This window comes from Malaya genurostris, chromosome 2, assembly GCF_030247185.1.
Source record: "Malaya genurostris strain Urasoe2022 chromosome 2, Malgen_1.1, whole genome shotgun sequence".
In the NCBI taxonomy this organism is placed as follows: domain Eukaryota; kingdom Metazoa; phylum Arthropoda; class Insecta; order Diptera; family Culicidae; genus Malaya; species Malaya genurostris.
The window spans coordinates 58,166,573-58,190,078 of record NC_080571.1 but is presented as its reverse complement, the minus strand read 5'-3'; the positions used below and the strand labels follow the sequence as shown (position 1 = coordinate 58,190,078).

General features: G+C 37.0%; 1 protein-coding gene across 2 annotated transcripts; it reads right to left on the bottom strand.

Moving 5' to 3' along the window:
• Window positions 1-5,082: 5,082 nt before the first annotated feature.
• LOC131429579 (attacin-A-like) lies at window positions 5,083-6,201 on the bottom strand. Of its 2 annotated transcripts, none has more exons than XM_058593795.1 (3): window positions 6,098-6,201; window positions 5,817-5,980; window positions 5,083-5,763 (listed from the first exon to the last, which is right to left on the bottom strand). In XM_058593795.1, the coding sequence occupies exons 1-3, from the start codon at window positions 6,098-6,100 to the stop codon at window positions 5,190-5,192; spliced, it is 741 nt and encodes a 246-aa protein (XP_058449778.1). In that variant the 5' UTR covers window positions 6,101-6,201; the 3' UTR covers window positions 5,083-5,189. The 2 variants fall into 2 exon arrangements, with proteins under 2 accessions (XP_058449778.1, XP_058449776.1); XM_058593793.1 differs by having other exon boundaries at window positions 6,038-6,158.
• Window positions 6,202-23,506: the final 17,305 nt, after the last annotated feature.

The window sequence follows — 23,506 nt, the reverse complement described above, 5'->3', positions numbered from 1 at the left end:
GTTCGAAGATTCAAACGTTCTGCAGCACGAAGAACATTTGACTTCGAAGAGCCCACTTTTTGGCCACATCCCGAACTGAAACCTCCTTCTTTTGCTCCAAGGCCGTATACGTTTATCCAACTGAGGGTTAGCAAAACCTTTTTTTCGACCCGTTTTCGGTTTATCCTCAAAGGTGTTATCCTAACCGAACTTCCTGATTACATTTCGCACGGCTTTTTCACTTACTCCTTCCATTTTTGCTATCTTTCTCAGTGACAGTCCGCGTTCTGTGCACCATTTGTACACAATTACAATAAACAACTGCACAAGTGGTTAAAGAAGAGTGTAAACAACAGGATGCAGCCATAAAACTGACAGATTCTGAACCATTACGAAATGGCAGCGGTTTTTGGTTGCGTCCATACTTCCTGGGACAGTCTTTATATTCAGTTCTGTAATGTTTTCATTTAAAAATGAACTGAAAATCAGCACGAAAACGTGCACAATCGGGAAAGAAGAAGAAGAAAACAAATTGACAATGCAGTCCGCATCTTCTCACTCAATTCCGACAGATTTCCGAATCAAACAGTTGTTGGCGAAATTCATTCGGAATCGGTTGTTGCACTGGAGTTGGAATTGATTCGGAGTTCCACATGATTTCCACATGGAACTCCGAATGAAAATTTCTCGCCGATTCGGAATTCATTCGGATCTTATAATGTGGGTTGCGGGAGAACATTGGCGTCCTTTTTTTAATTTGTGCTAAACATTCGAAACAAACGGGGCATGAGCAACAAGATGACGTGGGAATCGCAACAGAATGGATAAAAAAATCGAGTGAATTTACGTCTTCTGAGATCGACATATTCGAGCATCAAAAATGACAGATTTTCACAATTGATTTGACATAATATTCATGTATTTTGAATTTCTTTCGAATTTTGAAACATGTTAATTTTACGTTACTGCGTGAAAGGCTGGATAAATTAGACACAAATTTACGTCACTTTGTGAAATTCAGTTACGTTTTTATAAATTGAGTCATACGTGGATTTACGTTAATTGTAAGGAGTGTATCGAAAATAAGCTATCCACAAATTTTTCTTTCAAATTATGATAAAAAACGCTATTTTATTCAAACTAAAAATTGATCCTATATTGTACGAGGTTAAACTTGAGCACAAAAAAAAAAACCGGATGAAATTTAAGTTATTCCTTCACGAGTTTTCGAACTTTTGATCGAACGCTCTTCATCAAGTTCCCGGCAAGTGTTGCATCGCATTTTTTGGACGGTTGAGCCCAAATTTTTTTGAACTCCTGCATGTTCCCAGCTGCCTAACCCTTGAAGACCCTCTTCACGATTGCCCAGTAACGTTCGATGGGTCGAAGCTGAGGCCAATTTGGTGGATTGATATTTTTCTCAACGGAATGTATACCCTTTTCCGCAAGCCAATTGAGAGTGGTTTTGGTATAGTGAGCCGACGCCAAATCCAGCCAAAACAGTGGAGGTGTACTATGCTTCTTATATTAAGGCAGCAATCTCTTCTGGAAACACTCAGATCGATAGATTACTGCATTTATAGTTCCGTTAGTGTAGAAAATGGTTGACTTCAAACCACAGGAACACCTTGCTTGCCATACCAGCTAATACAAATAATAATACCCCTAAGTCTCATACAAACGAACCGCCAATGTTTGGTTCACAGGCTGAACAAGTAAGCCTAGCAAATTACTCCCTTTCATTGCGATAGTTTGAAAATGTGGAAGGAGATCGATTCTGGCAACGCTTTATGCTAGTTACTACGGTGCAAAACAAACTTGTTTGTTTATGTTTATCGTTGCTGTATTAAACTGCAACAATCAGTCTAAATATCACCGGCACTAGCACAAAAGATGAAAACTGAACACAAACACCCACGAATCTACAAATATCAATACAGCTAGTAGTATATTCATGGTGGCTTAACCATTCTAGATTATTGTTTAACTTACATTTCGCTCGTGATCTTGATTATCAGATAAAAATTGTTTGTTTATTTATTTTTCACTATAATAAACAGTAACTATGGTGAACTTGTTCTTACCCTTCAGTGTTGCTAGTTTTATAGAAATCTCGTTAAAGTACATTGTCACTCTGACAGTGTATCATGACAGTTTACCGCACGATGCAAAATGTGTCCTTGAAAATTTGTCGAAGTATTCCGTATTATAATTTGTATTTGATACCAGTACCTTTTGACCGAGTTTCTCCACTTGAATCGACCTGTCCGCAACGCTCACATCCTCCCCAACGACGACAGTAAAGTATTGTGGACCTGGAAGGGTTTTTAAGTCCTCTTTTACATAAGTCTCATCGTCCATCAAAACGCATGCATCCGGACACTGCAGAAGACGCGAAGACAATTTCCGGGCCCTTGCTGCTGCTCGATTCTTCTGTTCTACACTTTGTTTGGAGATATTCTGCTTCTTGTAGGTCTTCAGGTGATTTCGCCTTTTGATACGCTGGATCATTCCGACACAAGTTCCTGCTTTTTTGGCCAAATCACGTATTGACATTGATTTGTTCTTAATGATTAAAGATACAACTTTCTGGTCCAGTTTCGGGTTGAAAGAACCGGGTTTTCTGCCTCTCCTGGTAGCTCATCTTAACCGTTGTGCACTCGAAAAAAAAAACACCTTTAACCACCCGAATGGGTACCCGGGTACCCATTTTTTTAAATCGCTGTAAGTTGAGCATTTTTCAACCGATTGAAGTAATTTTAGCACTGTTGGATTCAGGAACTTAAGCTCTTTGGGATTGGTACCCATAAAGATGGACATGGTGCTCCTGGTTCCCAGGAACCCGGATATCCTAAATGAGTTCCGACATCGAGGCATTTATACACGGATTTCACGTATTTTTGTAATCTTATCTAAGAATTGCTATATGAAATCAAGTGCTATGCTGAGTTGTTATGTTTATATATTTCAGGGGGCATCCGTTATGTACGTAACATAAAATTTTGAATTTTTCTACCACTCCTTTCCCCCTTTGTCGAGCATTTCTCAATCTTTTCACCATGTATTGTCACGTATTTTTGAAACCTCTCCCCCCTAAACGCGTGACGTACTTTATGTATGTTCCCTTATATACTTCACTTTCTTATCTTCAGTTTGAAAATTATTATGTACTTCAGGCCTATTGCGAGGAGCACGCAATACCAAATTTTGTGTTATGTATGCAATGTAATTAAATGCAATCAAAATTAGTGAAAGCAGTAGTAAATTTCAGGTAATAAAAATATAAGGAGTGTAATGAAAATGTAACAAAAACAATAAATTTTGAAATTGAACATGTAATCAATTCGGTCTGCGTGCCCCTCGGCCTCAGGCGATGTAAATATGTATAAGTGAGATGTCCTGCAACAGTTGGCAGCGTTGTGTATTCTACATATGTTTCATTTTGGTACGGCCTTTCTCAAATAGCTGGTTTGGAAAAGTTTCAAATTAGTAAATGACATTTATGGTGGAAAACACAAGTGTCGGAACATTCTACGGAAATCCGGATTAACGGGAACCAGAAGAACCTACTACAGCAATATACACGGCCATCGAAAAGTGGATAAATTTCTGAATTTACCCGTACTGAAAAAATTCAAATCGGATGGAATTTGCCTTAGTTACAAGCATTTTTATTTGTGGGTACCCGGGTACCCATTCGGGTGTTTACGTAATAAAAAAAATTTGAGCCCCCCCATTCGACCCCCCTTACTGTAAAATGAAAAGTCAAAGCATGAGAAGTTATGGTCCAACTAGTTCTTGGAATTGACAGAATTGCAGAATCTTAGTTTAAACCTAACTCAGAAATTTCTTATTTTGAAATTCGAAAAGGTACCCGGGTACCCATTCGAGTGCATAAGGGTTAAGAATAATGTTCCCCAAACTTATTAATTATGTTTTTAACACTGGTATGATGAATTCCTAACCGCTTCTCCAATTTTCGCATAGTAATACCTTTCTCACTTAGCCATGTGTCCATAACCTCAATTTTCACTTCCTTTTCAATACGCGACATTTTGAAAACGCAGAATTTCAACTGCACAAACGAAAGCTGACAGCCGAGCGCACAGCATGCTGCGATCTGAGCATAGAAAACCATCACAAATACATGCATACAACACAAATGTATGAGGATAGCTTATTTTCGATACACTCCTTAAATTTCGTAATTTTTGTTATGCATAATTCAGGATAAGAATTTCAGCCCAGAATTCGGCTTCAAAGCAATTTGACGGTATTTCATTTCAAAATCCAGATTAAGAATCTGGGTCCGGAATTCATATTTAGTATTCATGTTCGAAACTCAGGTCCGAAATTCAAGCTCAGAATGCCAATTCAGAATGCTGGTCCAAATTCCAGGTCTCGAATTCAGGTGTCCAGAATCTTGCTTCAGCATTCAGGTCCCGAATGGAGGAACTAAACCCTGGTTCTGAATTCAGGTTCAAAATATAGTTTTAAAAACTCAGGTCTAGCGTTCAGGTTACAAATTTCGACCCAGGACCCAGATATAGAATCCACTTAATTCAACTTTTTGAGCAGAACTCTCACTAATGACAACAAAGTGAGTAAATAGAACGAAAGAAAAGGTTCTAATCAACTCAAAACTAAGTAAAATGTAAAATTAACGGGTAATTTTAGTTTTTCGTGTAGATACTGACGTTTGCGACTACAGCCCTTTGTGTTTTCTTTCCATTGCATTCAAGCTCACTCTCTCTCAGTATCTATTCGATTGAATTTTTGTGAAGGCCGTAATGATTATCGTTTGCTCTGACAGTCGTGTTTCTCCCGAATGCCAATCATTGATGATCGCTCGGTACAACTGAACTTGCTCGTAACTGTGTGTGTGTGGGTTCAGGTCGTCTTCCAAAACTGAGTACGAGAGAAAGGTGAGAGTATGCTACAACATAAAGTGATTGCGTGCGGAAGCATTGGTTTACTAACGCGTCGTTATGCGCATGATATTTATATTTCTAAGAAGGAGTTATTCGAAGCCCTTTTCTCCCCGTTTTGCAATCAGCTGGAGTCTTCGTCGATGCCCGAGCTCGAATGGATGTTTCAACATGATTTGTGTTCAACAGTGATTTATTCAAATTTAATTTGTTTTTATTGGATGATTTTAAAAAATATATTAGGAACTGAACCTTCAAGTAAGCTTTCAAACAGAACATTTTCTAGAACCGATGACTCAAACCGAGCCCGCCACCGAAATCAGTTCTACCGCGGTTCGGTCCGGACAGTGCACGGTTCGCCGTCCCAAACGCATCCAGAGAGCTTCCCTTATTCTGCCAAAGATTCGCTCTTCCAGTGGCGAAAACATTCGTCTCCTTCAGAGCCGGTGTCCGGTCGAATCCAACCGAGGCTCCGTGCCCTCTGACGTTGCTCCAATCGAGACCAGCTCCATGACTGCCGAAGGACGGTCCTTGTTTGGGGTTGTTGAAAGTTTTAAACGCATTGGCGTCCAGTCGGTTGGAATCGGTTTTGAATAGGTTTGCCTGTCCATCGAAACGAGTCTGCGAACCAACTCCTGGCATGTTACTTTTACTGAAAGAAACCCCATGATCGTTCGTTTTGAGACCGGCACCAAATTTCGTAATGTCGTTGGTTGGGGTGTGAGTTTTACTCGCAAATCCGGTGAGATCCAGACGATCAGTTTTACTGTTGAACAGGTTGAGACTTCCGCGTCCACCGACAGTATTTTGTTGACCCGGAGTGTGTGATCCAAATACTCCGGCACTGTTCAAACCTCTGCAATTTAGGTCAGTTATTTGATGACAAGTGTTAGTGAACATTTATAATACCTGTTATAATCGAGTCCTAGGTTACCGGTTGGAGGACCACCGGCCGTATTGGCACTCAATCCAAGGGATCCGACCACGTTTTCGTGAGCGTTGCCGACGCCATGTTGCGCGTTGAGGTTTAAATTGTTACCGCCTTTATAGTCCGGAGTCAACGAACCTGAAAACTATGGGTTCGTGGTGATTAAATTTATACTATTCCAAAGATGAAGCATCCCATTCACCTGTCCAAAGCACCCGGTCATGGACATCAGGCAAGCAATCGAAATAAATAGTTTACTAACCATGCTGAGTGATTACAGAAATTTGCGTGAATACTTGCTGAGGAGCTCCACAGTACGGGAATGGGAAACGAACTTTAATGATGCCATGACGCCGGACCGGTCTTTTATATGGGATTAGAACTGACACAGCAAATGCAGCGAGATGATCTTAATTGTACGGGGGTTTTCCTACTCCTTGTCGGTTGATCTTGTTTATTTTGGTTCTGTGTGTGATTCCATCGGCACGCCGTTGGAGGAAAAATCCCCTTCATTTGTGCGATTTATTCTTCATCCATTTGAAACGGGAGGAACTTATCTTTATCGTCTGCATGCCTCTTGTTGGAACAATTTGGATATCTATGATATTTCATGTCATTATCTCTTGACATTGTTTGGTGGCTTTTGACGTGAATACTTAAGCCTTTTCTAAATTTGCCTTCTGGGTGAGTAACAATTTTTTGATTTTGAATATCCCAAACGAGAATATTTTCAGTAGTATTTCACAACCACAAATAACTCAACATTGAGTATAAATTCCTCAATTTTAAGTACAATAATATGGTAACAATTCATTAAACGTGCAAAATGTTAAATGAAATGTTTACTAACATCCGTCTAATGTTTTGTTCAATACCCAACGATACTGATCCGACAAGATACTTAATTTTTGGAGCAACTAAGACACTTAAACGTCATTATCTTCCCGCGTCACCTGCTGGAAAGGTAATTTAAAAACTTGATAGGTTTTATTCATTCTAGAAAAACCAATATTATGATTAAACATTAGTATGTTAAATAAGAGACACTACACAACAACAATGGTAAAGATTATTCATCTCAGCTCCATTAGTCATCTCATATACGATAACCATTAGTAAGGGTATATCGACTGTCTCTGTTCTATATACACTTAGAAAATTTCGCAGAATTCGATAATTTTTTACCTAATTTTCAACAGCTGAACGTTCGGTAAACAGTTCGGTAATTGCTGAAGATTTTTTTCATTTGGTTCATAAAAACTACAAGGATCAGCCCCTGGGGTTGTTCGAGCCATTGATGTGGAACAAGGCAACCAAAATTTCCAATGATCGAAATTTTCAATTAATCGTCACACTTATGAATCCGCAAATGCACGAGAGTCTGCTTAGATTGATCTTTTTTAGGAACCAACACCGAACACGCGAACCTAGAATATAGACTCTAATGTCGTTTTCGCTTGATGCCAAACCTAACCCAGTTTCCACTCTAACTGCTGTCAAACCGTTTGTTTGAAGCCAGTTTTGAACCTAGTTTCAACGTGGTTGAACTGAAAATCGAGTCAGTTTCGAACCGGGTTTTCATATCAGGTTTGCTCAAACTCCCGTTGCTAAGTGCGAAATCAACACAGTTTCGTGGAAAGTGTTCGTTTGATGAAACTACCCTGGGTCAGTTTTAGTTTTTTCAAGCGAAAACGACATAAGGGTGAAGCCAGAGTGGGAGCGACAAGCGACGCGAAGCGATGCGATACGAATATTGAAGGACCGCATGGCGAAGCACCACCGAATTTCGTCCATTTAAAAAAAAACATGCATGCCACAGTAAACACGATACGTAGCGTAGCGACGAGTGATTTTCAGCGCGACAAGCGACCAAGCACCACGTGCGAAGTTTTTCACGCGATCTACGAGCGAACACGGAAGATAATTCGATTGATGTTGAAGCGCTAATTGGGATCAACAATATCGTCATTACCGGAAATTGGTTCCAGTGGAGAAGTTTTGGTATAATTAGAAACTACTGGTTAGTATAGTCATGAAATTTTTGAGAATCTGTGAGCAATTCTTCATACAGATATTCACCGAACTTTCTACTGTTTCGATTAATGGGATGAATTTCGAACTCTTTTATGATTTCCGAAGAAATAGTTGCGTACGCCCTCGGACATAAAAAACTTTTCGTCCGAATCCATTCTTTTGAAAATTTAACAACGAATGAAAATGTCAATTTTTTTCCTCTGGTGCTTTTGAGCATCACTTCTAGTTGCTTTTACTATGACTACTATGTAGGATTAAAAATTTTCTCGTTACGCATCGCTTCGCGTCGCTTGTCGCTCCCTTTCTGGCTTCACCCTAAGGCTATTCGCAACGCGGTGATGGATATCTGTTCTAAAATGACATACTGTTGTATAATTTGAAACTGTAAAAATAAAACTCGAGCTTGACGATAACAACGGAAAGATTTAAAATCTGTTCTATATATTTCTGTAAATGTATTGGTGTTGTGTCTATTCACTTCACTGTTTCAAATCAGAAACAAACAAACTAAATTAATGATTTCGAAAACGATATAAATATTTTTACAGATCATAGTGAGCTGGTGTGCTTCTAAATGGAACTGTATTGTTCAGTGCAAAACATTTAACGCTTATATTGATAACTAGCTGAATGACCCGGCGTTGTTCGGAAATGTTTCGGGAAGAAAAGGCCGAACAAAATTCCCGAAGTTGTCCTACTTAGTGTAATGCTCTGAGCAGTTTTATGTTGCTATTCAATCAATTTTACCTTACACTTCCCATGTTTGGGGCACTTGCTGCACTCCCTCTCCCTTAAAATAACCTTTTAATCTACATTGACATTAAAGTAGTATCTGTATTTTTCAAGAGGCATCGTTTCTCGTACAATAAATTTTATATTGAACTCCCTATTTATTAGTGAACTTACTACAGCTCTCCTCCATGATAACCCTTATGACCACCTCTTAGTAGTGTACGAAGTATCTGTAACGATAGCAATACTATCTAGTACAATCTTGACATTCTTGCCCCTCTCTTATTTTATAAAATATTCAAGATGAAAATTGATTTTCAAGATCCCCTTCTCCTAGTCTGAATCCGACTTCCTATCTTGTTTGACGACGAATAAGGAAATGTTACGATAAACCTTTGTCATGAATATCTAAGCTTGTCGTGAACACCTCTGAATAGTAAAAAGTACCTGTGCCAAGTTTGGCGATAATTTACTGAGTTGTTATGGAACTTTGCTCCCCCCACTCTCCCCACCTTAAAATATCCAACCTAGTTAGGTGTGGTGAATTTGAGTTGTTTTGGAGTTACGTTCGATTATATTAACAATTTGAACTTTGCTCCACCCTTGGATGAGACCCTTACTTTATCCAACCGCTCCCACTCTCTTCTTAAAAATGCTCTTAGGATCATCTGAAGCGCAAATAATATCTGTACTCAGTAAGTACGTTGTATGGAAAATTCTATAAACTTCCTTTTTAGAGGCACTCATTATATCCACCTCCCACAAATATTCTTAAAACCACATTTAAGTTTTTCAAAATGTATGTATGGTTTTAAAAAGTATCAATTCTCTTTAAATAAGATAAATTTCGACATGGCCTCCTCAAATTAAGAACACTTGCTACACACTCTCTCCCCTGAGAATGCCCTAATGATCATCTCTGAATAGCAAGAAGTACCTATGCCAAGTTTGATTACAATACGTTCGGTAGTTTTGGAGTTATGCCGTTAAAAACATCACACCCCCCTTTTTAAAGGTACATCCAACCCCCATATAATCATGCCTACGGAATGCAAAATGTTTCTATGGTTTTCAAAAAGTATCGATTCTCGTCAAATTAGACACATTTTTTCATGACACCTCCCCCCCCTGTTAAAGACACCACAAAAATACCCTTATGACCATCTCTTAAGAGCAAAAAGTATCTGCACCAAGTTTGATAGCAATCCGTTATTTAGTTCCGGAGTTATTACATTACAAACATTACATCCCCCCCCCCTTTTTAAAGGCACTTGCTACATCCACCACCCATATAATCATATCTAATATCTGCAAACTGTTTCTATGGTCTAAAAAAAGTATCGATTTTCGTCAAATTAGACAAATTTTTCCATGACCCCCCCCCCACCCCTGTTAAGGACACTTACTACGCTCCCTCCCCCATTAAAATACCCTTATGACCTTCTCAGAAGAGCAAGAAGTATATGTGCCAAGTTTGGTGGCAATCCGTTCAATAGTTTCGGAATTGTGCCGTTTCGAACCTTACACCGCCCTTTTTAAAGCCACTTGCTACATCCACCCCCCGTAAAGTCATATCTAATGTATGCAAAATGTTTCTATGGTCTTCAAAACGTATCGATTCTTGTCAAGTTATATGTATTTTTTCATGACCCCCTCCCGTTAATTACACTTGCTACGCTCCCTCCCCTAAAAAATGCTCCCTAAACCATCTCTGAAATGCAAGTAGTACCTGTGCCAAGTTTGGTAGCAATCCGTTCAGTAGTTCCGAAGTTATGGCATTACAAACATTCAAACTTACATCCATTTTTATATATATAGATTTCTGAAACGTCATTCGACGCTTTGACATCTCGTCTCTCAGATTTCGTAACAGACGCTCACGCAAAAATAATAAAACAGCGTTCTATTCATGTTTCAAATATTCATTAGTTTAAAACAATTTCGTCGAGCAGTTTTGTCGTGAATACGACTTACTTTACTATGGGGTGCCTTTTCAAAATTTACCCTCTGAGAGAGTGATAAGTTTTTGATCGTGAATATCTCCTGTTATATCTTACGAATCAACATAATTCTTGCTACATGCCATTGGAAATATGATCACAATTTTATGATAAAACTTTCAGTTGTGTGACATATTCTTAAATAGTTCACAATTAAACTTTTCTGAAATGTTTGGTATAAACGAGTATCAAAGAAGATAATTCATAAGGCGCGTTTGCCTTTCTCGTATTTTGAAAGCTCATAGCTCAGTGATCTGTAGAAGGATTTATATAATCTAACTACCAATAGATTCGAAAATCTTCAACTTGAACGTGTATTACAACAATATTGAAGTTTTTCAATAGTACACTATTGAAAAACCTGTTTGATTTAACCCATGACAGCACCAGCCAATCAGAACGCGAGATGTCTGTATCTATACAAGAGCATCCATATAAAAGTTGAATGGTTCATTTTTCCTACCATTTGCTGAGCAACTCTTCCCGAAACAAGACACACGACAGCAACATCGAGGACCTGTCGTCTCATTGTTTCCCGATATGAATGCACGAGACACCGTCAGCACAATGACACCGAAAAAGGCAGCCAAAAAGTCCAGCAAGACCCATTGCCGAAACAAGACACACACGAGAACCATCTCAGATCTCAATATTTCCTACCAAAAGATTCATCAAGATGGGAGTTAAAATAATTTGCACCGTCACTAACACATTCAATTACGAACGGCAATGCGAAAGCGAAAGTGATGATTTTGAACACATCTTTATACTAGTATACAAATATGCCGTGCGAAACAGAGTTGCCACAGATCAATAGGTATGTATTTTTGTCGCGATTACTTTAGTATGCGGCCGAAAACAAAACTTGTTAGAACAAATGTTTCCACTTGATTTGCGCATTCTACTTTCCAGGCGTATCAGAACTGGCTAAACTTAAAGCAATTCTAAATATTTCTTTATCACAGTGATGTGGTCATCCTGAAAAGGACGGGGTTTTCAACGGATGGCCAGCTGCAGATGGCGAGGGATGATTTTCGTTTTCGTTGTCATGGGCAGCGTTACCGGCCAATTCCAACACTTCGGCAACCAAGTACTCCATCACTGCCGCCAGATAGACCGATGCACCAGCACTGACACGCTCGGCGTAGTTCCCCTTCCGAGGCAAACGATGGATTCTGCCGCCAACTGGGCACTTCAGACCAGCACGGTTTGAGCGGGACTTTGCCTTGCCCTTAACTGTTCCTCCACAATATGCTGTTAACAGCTCGACGACCCATTCAGTATTACTGGCTGCCGCTCTGCTAACTCTCTCTTTTATATCGTTTCACTGTTTCCCGTTCTGCGTATAGGGACCGTGGTTTAGTGGCCGGCGACGACAGCGCACGAGGCGGCGAGTGGATAAAATAATGCGACTTGCAAAACTTGTAAACTGAGTTTGAAAATACTTTCTAGCGTATTTTATCTGCGGATTTTTTCCGAACTCTATGGAATTATTCGCGTGTGGTGCGTACGATTGTTCAACATCGACTGACTATTAAATTTTGAATCGAATTATTCATTCTGTATCTAAATATGGCCACGTCATTTTCTGTCATTGCAGTTGGATTTGTGTCTAATATTTGTCATATTCACTCAAATTCAAACACTCGAACGATATTCTCAGCACATTAAATGATTTTTCAATCGACTTGACCGGAAACACTGAAAAATATCTTGCCAAAACATTCTAATTTCAGACCATTAGTAAAAATTGCTTCTGTGTAATTTCTTTTTATACTTTCACTCAAAGAAAATACCCCAATAAAAAGTTTAAATATTTTTTAAATGAAGTACGTTTATCTCGAAGTTGTTCTTACTTTCGCTGAATTGCAATCATTACACCACTTGCTATTACTTTATTTTCAGAGCAAAATAGACCCAAATAATTTTCCATCCGTCAAACTTTGAAATGGGCCACAGTTTTAAATAAATTTAGCTACTCGATAAAAAATAACTGCCCGACCGTCAAATTTTAACTAAAAGTTCAAATAATTCACAGGATGGTCCATAGCAAGAAAATAAATTGTAATCGTAAAAATGCTAGCAATCTCACGAGTAGCCAGTTTGACGTATATTGAAAATACGAGTCACGAAGCTAACAACAAATAATCATTTTATTGAAACGCTGAACTGTTTTGCCTTTCTCATATAGAAAGTTTATACAATCACTTGAAAATCGACTAGTAAAAATTGGCCAAGTGTCATATGCCATTTCACTCAGTTCGTCGAGCTGAGCAATCTATCTTTGTGTGTGTGTGTAAAAATGACTTAATCGATGTTGACCAACTTAGATTCAAATGAAAGGTCTATGAATGGTTCTACACGGAATTCTTAAATTTCATCCGGATCCGACTTCCGATTCCGGAATGATAGGGCAAAGTGTGTAAAAAATTGTGTACGTCACTTGAAGAGTCGAAACGAAAAAAGTAAAAAGTTTTCTAAATTGGTCTCGAAAGTATTCCCGGTTTTCGAAAAACGAGGGCAGATAATAGTCATACACTCAAAAAAGGATCTCACTTACTTTTACACTTAGTCCGGTATTCCTAATCTTAGGTTCAAATGAGTGATGTTATGCTCCTACCGAAAATTAAGCATATTTTTCGGTTGTAATTCAAATCATGTTAGTTGATGGCCATACGAACCAACTTCGATAATATGTTCTCGGGTTCTAGTGCCCGAAATACCTACAATAGTGGAACTCCCTTCGTTTTCTCATCGATGTCAGAGAACTGTTTCATTCTGTAGGTTATACTAGTTAATGCACAAACAATCTCTTTGGTTTATTTTAAGAATCGGAGAGAAATATTTTTAATAGTATACCACAGTATTATATACGAGAATATGATTGATGTGAGAAAAGGATCATTACACCACTATGTTGTATTAAAACAGGTTTTTAACTATTTTATTCAGCGTGAACATATGGTGACAGTGTAAAGCTATGGTAGAGTTTTTTCGCCTATTCGCCACTAATGGCGCTACTTGTTATCGTGCACGGTCCCTATAGGAAAGGAATTCTAACAAAGGGGACGCCCGTCCACCGCTACCACTAGGAAATGTGATGTGAGAAATAGCGTCATTTAAGTTAAAGCAGCTACTCAGAAGGTACGAGACACCGTCAGCACGATGGCACCGAAAAGATGGCAGATTTGTACCGTCACTAACTCATTCAAGTACAAACGGCAATGCGAAAGTGGAAGTGATGGTGTTGAACACATCTTTATACTAGTATGGGGTCGTGTGAAAATATGCCTTGCGAAACAGGGTTGCCATATATACAGATTAATCTTTATTATCATTATCATTATTATTATTATTATTATTATTATTATTATCATTATTATTATTATTATTATTAGAATCACTCTTGCATACCGAAGATCGTAGATACATTTCAGACCAGGCCATTGCAATTGTCTCGTACTGAAATTTCGAGAAGAATCAGATATCTTCGAACTTCATAGCTTCAATAAAAATAAACTACAAATTTGTTGTACCTAGCTTCCTATATTAGCAAATTAAAAAGGAATTGTTTCAAGTTTGGAATATATAGTTGTAGAATAGTAGCTATTTAATGTAACTAATCTGTACTTTAATGTAGGTGTATCGCTTCAAATTCTATTAGTGAAAAAGAGGAAAGCTTGCACAATTCATACAATCAATCAACTAACTGATATTCGGAAAAGTGATGGGAGCGTGTCAGTTTTTTTGTATTCACGACATCCAGTTATGTCTCTGACATTACTCACCCGCCCTTTTAAATCTGTTTTAAGTTTGTACTCGAAAAATAGAATTAAATCTCAGCGTCGTGATTGACATGTTTCAGTTGTAGATCTAAAGTAGATCAGTCCATATGAAATAAAAGAGCGTTGCGAGCAACCTAATAGTCGTCATTTGTATTTGTTTTGTAGCCGACGAAATTACATCAATAGCCCAAATGTATGCAATTATATGTTTGTACATGCCTGCGATACGGATATCGATATTTAAGCTTCTCTTCGCCAAGCTTGTGTTCAAGTTTTGCACGCAAGCAGTTATTTTTAATAGCGTTTCTCTACCATTACTATCCTTCTGCGATTTTGGTTGAAGCGATAAACTTTTTCTCATCAGCAATCGAGTTCATCTTATATAAATTAGAAATTAATCGACATAACATGGAATTTCATCCGATCCGATCTTGCATGACGCAAGATCAGAGCATACCAGTTAAAGCTTCAAATCGTTTTATGGCACTTTTTGTCTTGCTGTCTAGCAACAACCTACCTCTAGCATACTAGGCGTAGGACTGAAACGTTAGCTATAATTTTGCTTCTATTTATAGATTCGCGTGCTTCCAACTTTTGATTCGATCGACCAATCAGAGCGATGCTTTCCCTTCGCTTCCACAATTGTAACGGTTCATCTATACCAAAGTACGAGAAACATTCTTCCAAATGTAGCAGTAATTTTTATTGTTTTTTGCATATTCATTGGAAGAATATTTCGCATAATCCTTCGGGAATATATTATTAGTTCTAGTAGGAATCGATTCGCGGAATTTATCCGATGTTTATAACCGTTCAGCGCTTTTTACTGAACCAAGATTCAAAAACTGTAACCTAATTCAAGAAGTAACAGTTCGGCTGAAAAGTTCGTATCGTTTAATAGAAACACACATTTTTTTGCAAAATTCCTTTTTATTATTCACCATAATTGCCATCAGAGGCGATACGGCGATTATAGCGATCTTCCAACTTTTCGATACCATTTTTGTAGTACGATTTGTCCTTTGCCTCAAAATAGGCCTCAGTTTAAGCGATTACCTCTTCATTGCTTCTAAATTTTTTACCAGCGAGCATTCTCTTGAGGTCTGAGAACAAGAAAAAGTCACTGGGGGTCAAATCTGGAGAATACGGTGGATGAGGGAGCAGTTCGAAGCCCAATTCGTTCAATTTCAGCATGGTTTTCATCGACTTGTGACACGGTGCATTGTCTTGATGAAACAAAACTTTTTTCTTCTTCAAATGAGGCCGTTTTTTTGAAATTTCGTTCTTCAAACGCTCTAATAACGCTATATAATAGTCACTGTTGATGGTTTTTCCCTTTTCAAGGTAGTCGATAAAAATTATACCATGCGAATCCCAAAATACAGACGCCATAACCTTACCGGCCGATTGTTGAGTCTTTCCACGCTTTGGGTTCGGCTCATCGCGTGCAGTCCACTCAGCTGACTGTCGATTGGACTCCGGAGTGAAGTGATGGAGCCATGTTTCGTCCATTGTTATATATCGACGAAAGAAATCGGTTTTATTTCGATATAACAGCTCCAAACACTGCTCAGAATCATCAATTCGTTGTTGTTTTTGATCGATTGTGAGCTCACGCGGCACCCATTTTGCACAAAGCTTTCTCATATCCAAATATTCGTGAATAATATGTCCAACACGTTCCTTTGATATCTTTAGGGCGTCAGCTATCTCGATCAACTTCACTTTACGGTCATTGAAAATCATTTTGTGGATTTTTTTCACGTTTTCATCGGTAGCAGCCTCTTTTGGACGTCCACTGCGTTCATCGTCTTCGGTGCTCATATGACCAGTACGAAATTTTGCAAACCACTTACGAATTGTTGCTTCGCCCGGTGTTGAGTCTGGATAACACTCATCAAGCCATTTTTTGGTATCGGCGGCACTTTTTTCATCAAAAAGTAGTGTTTCATCAACACACGAAATCCCTTTTTTTTCCATTTTTTTCACAATAACAAAAGTAGCTTCACTCAAAATGCAATATCTCACAAACTAAGCTGTCAAATTTATACACGTATCTTTTGAAGGTTGGTACTAACTGAAAATGGTATGGATTTAATTCTAGCGGTGCCCTCTCATAGAAACGATACGAACTTTTCAGCCGATCTGTTAAGTTCGAAAACTGAAAGAGGCTCAGAGTTTAGTTGCAAAAATCAGGTTCGGAATCCAAATAAAGAATACAATTCATGACTTTAGTTCTAGATTTCTGGACCTTTTCTCCGAATTTAATTCTGAACTTGAACTTCTAACTTGAATAAATAAATTGAATCCACTCCAAATTCTAGTTCCAGACTATTGAGCTTATAAAATCCTGAAACTGAATTCAAGAATTAAACTATGAAACTGAATTCGGGAATAAATTCAGAAAAAGTCAGTATCGAAATTTTGGTTCGGAGTTTACACTTTTAAACAAATTGGAAAACTACTCTTGGTGTAAATCAAAACATGACGTAGTTTTGAAAGTGAAGAAATTTAAGGGCTGAGGACAGTACCGTAAAGTGGTAGGTTTTTTTTTTGCAATTTTTCCGTTTCGAATAAAATTTTCTGGGAAACGGTGCAGAATATAGAAAAACCCACCTGACAATGTCTTCGAAATTTAGTTGAGAATATCGTGAGAAAATTTTCAAAATGATTCATTGAGTTTAGCGGTCGTGTTGTATTTTTTCTGACTGAAGAACTGCTGAAAATTGAAACGCTCGGAAATGCATACCTCTACTTGTTCATCAAATATCTCGTCTTTGAAGGCTTGTATCATAAATCTACCGTGACAAAGTCATAATTTAGTTTAGATGCGATTAGTACATAAAAACATATATGTTATCGCGATAAAAATAAAGTCTTGTATTTTTCTGTGAAACAAAGTCAGTTTCAATGCATCCGCCATTTTTTTCGCTTTGGTTTCCTGATAGCATTCTGAAAAAGTAAAGAGAAATAAAATTGGCTCGACAAGGCTGCCAAACATTCACGTTTCATTGTATATAAACACATTTTTTGTTTCGCATTCAATCTTTGTGAAAGTTGAATATTTTTTCATTGTTCATTGGAATCCATGTAATGACCAACCCATACGATAGATTAATGTGAAAAAACTTCTCATCAAAATAATAAAATGTATGCTGGCAACCCGGTACAGTTTGCTCATATACGAGAGAGTACAAGAGAAATACGATGCGCAAAGGGAATTGAGCGAGCCACGTGGTTGATTTAAAACTAAACACACGACCGTCTGTCTTCAAACCTTAAATCTTAATTTTATGTATACTTTGATGTCAAATTCAATTTAAATATTTTTACATCTTTTGGGATGTAAATTATGATGGATTTTATGGATGCACATAAAAGGAGCGTCGCGATTCACTTACATTCACAATTCAAACCATGTAAAGATAAGTCATACCATTAACTTTACAGTTCATCTAGCTACATCGATACAGACGAAAAATCTATTTCTACATGTTAATAGATGTAATATTGTGTCATCACCGAAGAAACTACAGCGTGCTTGTATTTACGTCAAGCGAAAATTTCGTTTTTTCATTTATCTCCAGAGTCCAGATCTAAGATTGATATCCGGAATTTTGTTCCAGAACTCCGAAGTTGAAATCCTACCCAAGTAGCATGTTTAGTTGCTGTCCTATATTTCTACTGATTGTGCAATTTATCAAGCTGATTTACATCACTATTCTAGTAACTGTTGTGTTATTGAAAAAGCGCATTTTTTCTGTGTTGTGCAACATATTTTTAGGTCCATCCGTTATTACGAACATTTATTCACAACGACTGTGCAACTGATACAAAAACTCATGCCTCGATCCCATCACAAAGGCAGTAATAAAATCAGCGAAAAAACAATTGTGAAACTCGTGAGAACTACTACATAATGTAAACAAGAAATGGAATGACGTTTACAAAAACATACAAACTTAATTTCGAATGCATAAGTTTCACATTTGATTTTCAATACAACGGCTCTTAACACAAACTTGAATCTTGTAAAATAATCTGCACATGAAAAATGATAATCCTACATATTGAAGAATTGATCTTTTGTGTTTTTGTAATTGAAAAGTCGACAACGAACTGCATTTTTATGGTGGAATTAACGTGTTAATTGTGCACCAATTACTGTGAAAATAACAGTCTATTATTTTTAATGAGAATCATCGGAATGGTGTTCAAACTACATGTATTCAAAAATTCTTCAAATTTTCAGTCGATTCTAATCAAACTAATGTGTAATTAAATTTGAAAAATCTCGAAATGAATTTTGATTGAATATTTTACAATATGGCATCGATGATAACAGTGAGTTGAATAGAAAATGGTTCACCCAACGTAATGACATATATTATCTAAATAACAGTAAACATTAACATATTAATATTTCGGAAAGAAATGCTCTACGGTTTGTTTTTTTTTATCAGTTTCAATCTTCTAGTTGAATTAAACAACAATACAATATAGTCATTCATTTTAGCGGGCCCGACTTTTGTGATACGCACTGTAGGTATTATTTTGGTAAGTCCGTGTGCTGGAGTTGCAAAAAGTTGCACAAGCGGTAATATATAACTGTGGGAGTAACTATGATGAAATTACTTTTCGTTCAATATCTTTAAAAAGTGATGTCAGATCTGCTTTTTTTTCGCGAGATGAAAACCGAATACAAATTATCTGATTGATTTTTGTGTTCATTGCGTATATAACGTTGTATTCCTGCAACTTTTATGATAATAATCTCATGTCTGCAAGTATTGCGTTCAATTCAAACAGATAAATCTTGCACAACTTTTCTACAAGTTTTGAATTTTATGTCAATGTTGTTCTAAAACTGAAGAAAACTGCACACACTGATCTAAAAATTCATAAGGCAGCAAAAACAATGCGGACTCTGTAGAAATATATTTTTTACAGCAACGTTATCAATTCGGCCTAGCCTTTTTGACCTTGCGGAGAGCATTAATCATTTCCCTAATTTTGCTTCCACAAGAGATTTATAGCAATTTCGACGTATATTGTGTCCGGTACAATTATGACAGTCGTTTGTAAAGTTTTTGATAAGTTGCACAATTGTTATAGTTAAACCACGTTTTACATGACGATGTAAAATTTTTTGTAGAGCTTCTAGTGAAACATTAACAAGTTGGTGATTTACTGCACAATTGTTTTAGATGTACTTAAAGTTGTTCTACAGTGATTTTTTCTGTAGTATTGTGAAACTTAACAGTGATAAGTTGCAAAACCAATTTTAATATATATTTCTAAACATATCTAACATAAATAACATTTCTAAATCAATTGTAAAACATCTTACATTTGCTACTTGGGTAACTCAGCGCTCTGGATTCGAATTTCGAACATACATTTCAGTTAAAAAATCTAGTCAAAAAATCAATTCCACAAATTTAGTTCTGGAATCCAGATTTAGAATTCAGTTCCAGAGTCTCAGTTTCAAACCAGAAACTAAATTGCAAACCTATAATTAAGTTCAGAATTCAGGTTCTAAATTCAACTTTAGAACTCAGCCCCAGAATGAATTCCAAAACTTAGTTCTCGAATCTAGTGACAGTTCAAATGTTTCACACATGATGCTAACGTGTAAATTTTTCTTAGTGTAGTTGATATCAGAGGTGTGAGAAATAGCTCATATTGACTTTTCTGACAGCTCACTTACAACAAATCAATTGTATGCACCACAACAAGAGACATTATGCCCCTCAACAAAGGTGCAATATGCCTTTTGAAATGTCGATATAGAAGAAAACCAGAAAAAGAATTATTTGCATCAGAAATGACTTGCGTAATTAACTAATAGAAATCGGGAAGCAACATTTTCGAGCCGCAACATTTTGTTTTAAATCGAAGCATACTGCTGAATCGAGCGTGGGTTTTAAGAAAATTTCATATATTGTAATTTTCACTGATTGCGATGCAATAAGACAGCGACAAAATGCCGCAAAGATAGCGAAACTTTCATTCGCATCGATTCAACCCCTTCGAGACAAATTTCCTATAGCAGAATAATTATTGAGTAAACTTCGATCATAATAAATTCATTTTGATAATGCGTATGTGATCTGCCATCGGCTAGAACTGGCACGGATTGTCAAGCGTATTAATTAATATTAATTTGACATCATGATTATTTTGTGCTTAGTATGTTTCCTTTTTATTCATATTTTGTATTAATCGATGCCTTGATCTTCAAAACCTCGTGCTTTATTCGAAACATTGTCGATTTTAACTATAAAAATAAACTATTACAAAAAATTGTAAATCGTCCACTCCAAAACGTTGGTCGTCTTTGACAGATATATATTTGTTGATGCTTCAATGAACAATGAAATATCACTGGTCGCTAAGGATTATTACCAGTTGAAACTGCAATTGACCTCAATCCACCAGTCGATTAATTTTTCTTGTGGCTCTAATGCTAGTTAATTTCAATACAACAGACAGCGAAGAGGTTAAAACAACTGTCCAATATAGAGTGCCTATAACCAGAGTGACGACATCTCATCCGTAATGTTGGCAACAATTCAAAACATTCCATTAGCTTCACATTGAATTGACAGGTCGTTTGCTCGTTTGGAACTGGTAGCTGTCATTCCAAACGAACAGCTGTCGCCACTCTGATTATAGTCACTCTAGTCCAATATTCTGGCAGAGATGCCAGGTAAAATTTTGTACGTCCGCGTACTAGAAATGCTCCTATGCGAGCTCAAAATTTAAAATTATGACGAGAAAAACTAAACAAATACCCTACAGTAATAGCAAAAGTCATTAAATTGAACGTATGTTTATTAAAACTTGGAAAATCTGCAAAAAGTCTGTTTGATTGCAAACTCTGCTAACAAACGAAATTGCAAATTTACATACCAATCTGCAAACCTGGCATCCATGGTTCTGACGCTCAGAGCAAATTCAGCAGCTGCAAGATTCATATGGGTGGTCTATAATGTAAATGAAACTGAAACAAACGTATCCCCCGCAATCAGTTTCAGTTTTATTTATTCGACCAGTTCTACTGTCAAATTTAAAACTGGTATACATTGCCGTTCTATTTTTTCTATATTTGAATCACAGATAAAACGCTGCTGGGGCTGCCAGTTTATTTTGTTATAATATCTAGATTTAAATTTTAAAACTAATATAAATTATGCATCTAGAACTAGAACACTACTGAATATGCCCTCATTATTTCGCTATCCTGCGACGATTCTGTCGCATTCTATGTTCAGCTGAAAACCACTTTATCAAAGAAATGGCTTTGTTTCACTGCATGCTTATACCGTAAATAGAGATATTAGCACTGTTAAACGTTAATTACTAAGTAGCAACCGACTATTATACTTTTCATACGGATAAAATGCATATTTAGTCGAAGAAAAACCTTACATTGAAAAGCTGCCTAATGATATTTTCAGTTTTTTCATATTTTCCAGCAAACTACAACCACAGACTAACAGACATGACACTATGAGTAAATTATTATTAAAAAAAATCGTTATGCACTAGTTCCACCTATATTGAACTGCCCGAACTATTTACTATCGGTACACCCCTTGAGTTATGTAAAAGTTTTTTTACTAGTTGGTTTCCCCTCGCTTGTCATCACCGATCAGCTGCTTGCAGCGATGCCTGATTTCATCAGACTTTGTGTAATATTTGAAAATTAATCGTCAAAACAACTGGCGTTATAGCAAATGTGCTGTGCCATTTACCAGTGGGTACATGTTGACAGTTAAAACGAAGAGAAGAAGAAGAAGAAGAAGAAAATTACTCGTCGCAATAAATTATGGGGATACATTGATAATATATTCAACTTTTTGAGCGATGTTGTAAAGTAACCATTTATGTTTCTCAACGTTGTTCATCTAGACTATTTTTGATTGTGTTGGTAATTTTCACCCGAAATCAAATGGCGGCCGACAAGAAGTAAATATCGTAACAAAACATTCGATTCGATTTAATATTGCATTGGAAGAGGAGAAGTAGGCACAATTCTGCTTTGAGTTTTAGCAATATGTATTAAATATGTAATCTGCATGAAATTCGCAAGGACGTATACAAATCAATACATTACAAATAATTCTGTATGAATGGCAACTCTATTGATAAATGAATAAGATAAACACAGTCTAGATGACAGACTAGAGTATTGTCCCAACTAAATGAATATTCGAAATGACCGTTAAAATGATTAAAGAATCCATTTAGAGTGTCCTTTCTGTTAGTCTGTGCTACCACTGTCAAACTTGCATAACAGAAAGATCCTACGAAAAGATAGTGTTTGTGATGAATCTTTTGCTTAGAAAAATTTTGAATGCTTAAAAACGGAATGAGAGGGGGTGGGGCGGGTCGTTTGGCCATCACGAGCGCTTTATAATACTTTCTCCAATTATAAATTTTTAAGAATTTCCATTTTTTTCCTAAATATACGAATCAAAATTATTATGCCACATTTGTTGAATATCTGCAAAAGTGGCACCCCTGACTGTACCACAGTCTACTGAGTGCGAAGTAAATTTTCTAATTGACAATGTCAAAGAAAGACAAAAAGACGTTAGGTAGGTTAGGTGCACACATTTCAACTCGTTCAAAACTTGCTCTTTAATGCTATCGTCAAATTTGAAAAAAAAATGCCAGAACACAAAACATAGAGGATAAGTCTATATTTGTATAACTTCTCTCAAGCCTTCCACGTTAGTATTGTTAAGTTGAAGGAAAGAAATGTCCTTATAATCAGAACAAGAAAATCTAAGGATTTTGAATGTATCGCTTTGTTGTAATCTGGGTTAAGTTGATTTTAAACAGAAACGAAGAGAAACCTCAACGAAAAATTTTCAACTCGATTTGAATTGTTTTGTTGAAAAAAAGAGGGAAGAAACGCTTTAAGTAAGTAATATTTTTATTAAATATTTTTCACCATATTATTTGGCATAGTATGAATAATAACCAGCTTCGGAAAATCCACCACCATCACTGCCTCCAGGATTTGAATATGGATAAGCACCGCCACCAATGGCTCCACCTTCGTCATCGCTTCTAGGCATTGGATGGCGTGGATAAACAGGATAGACC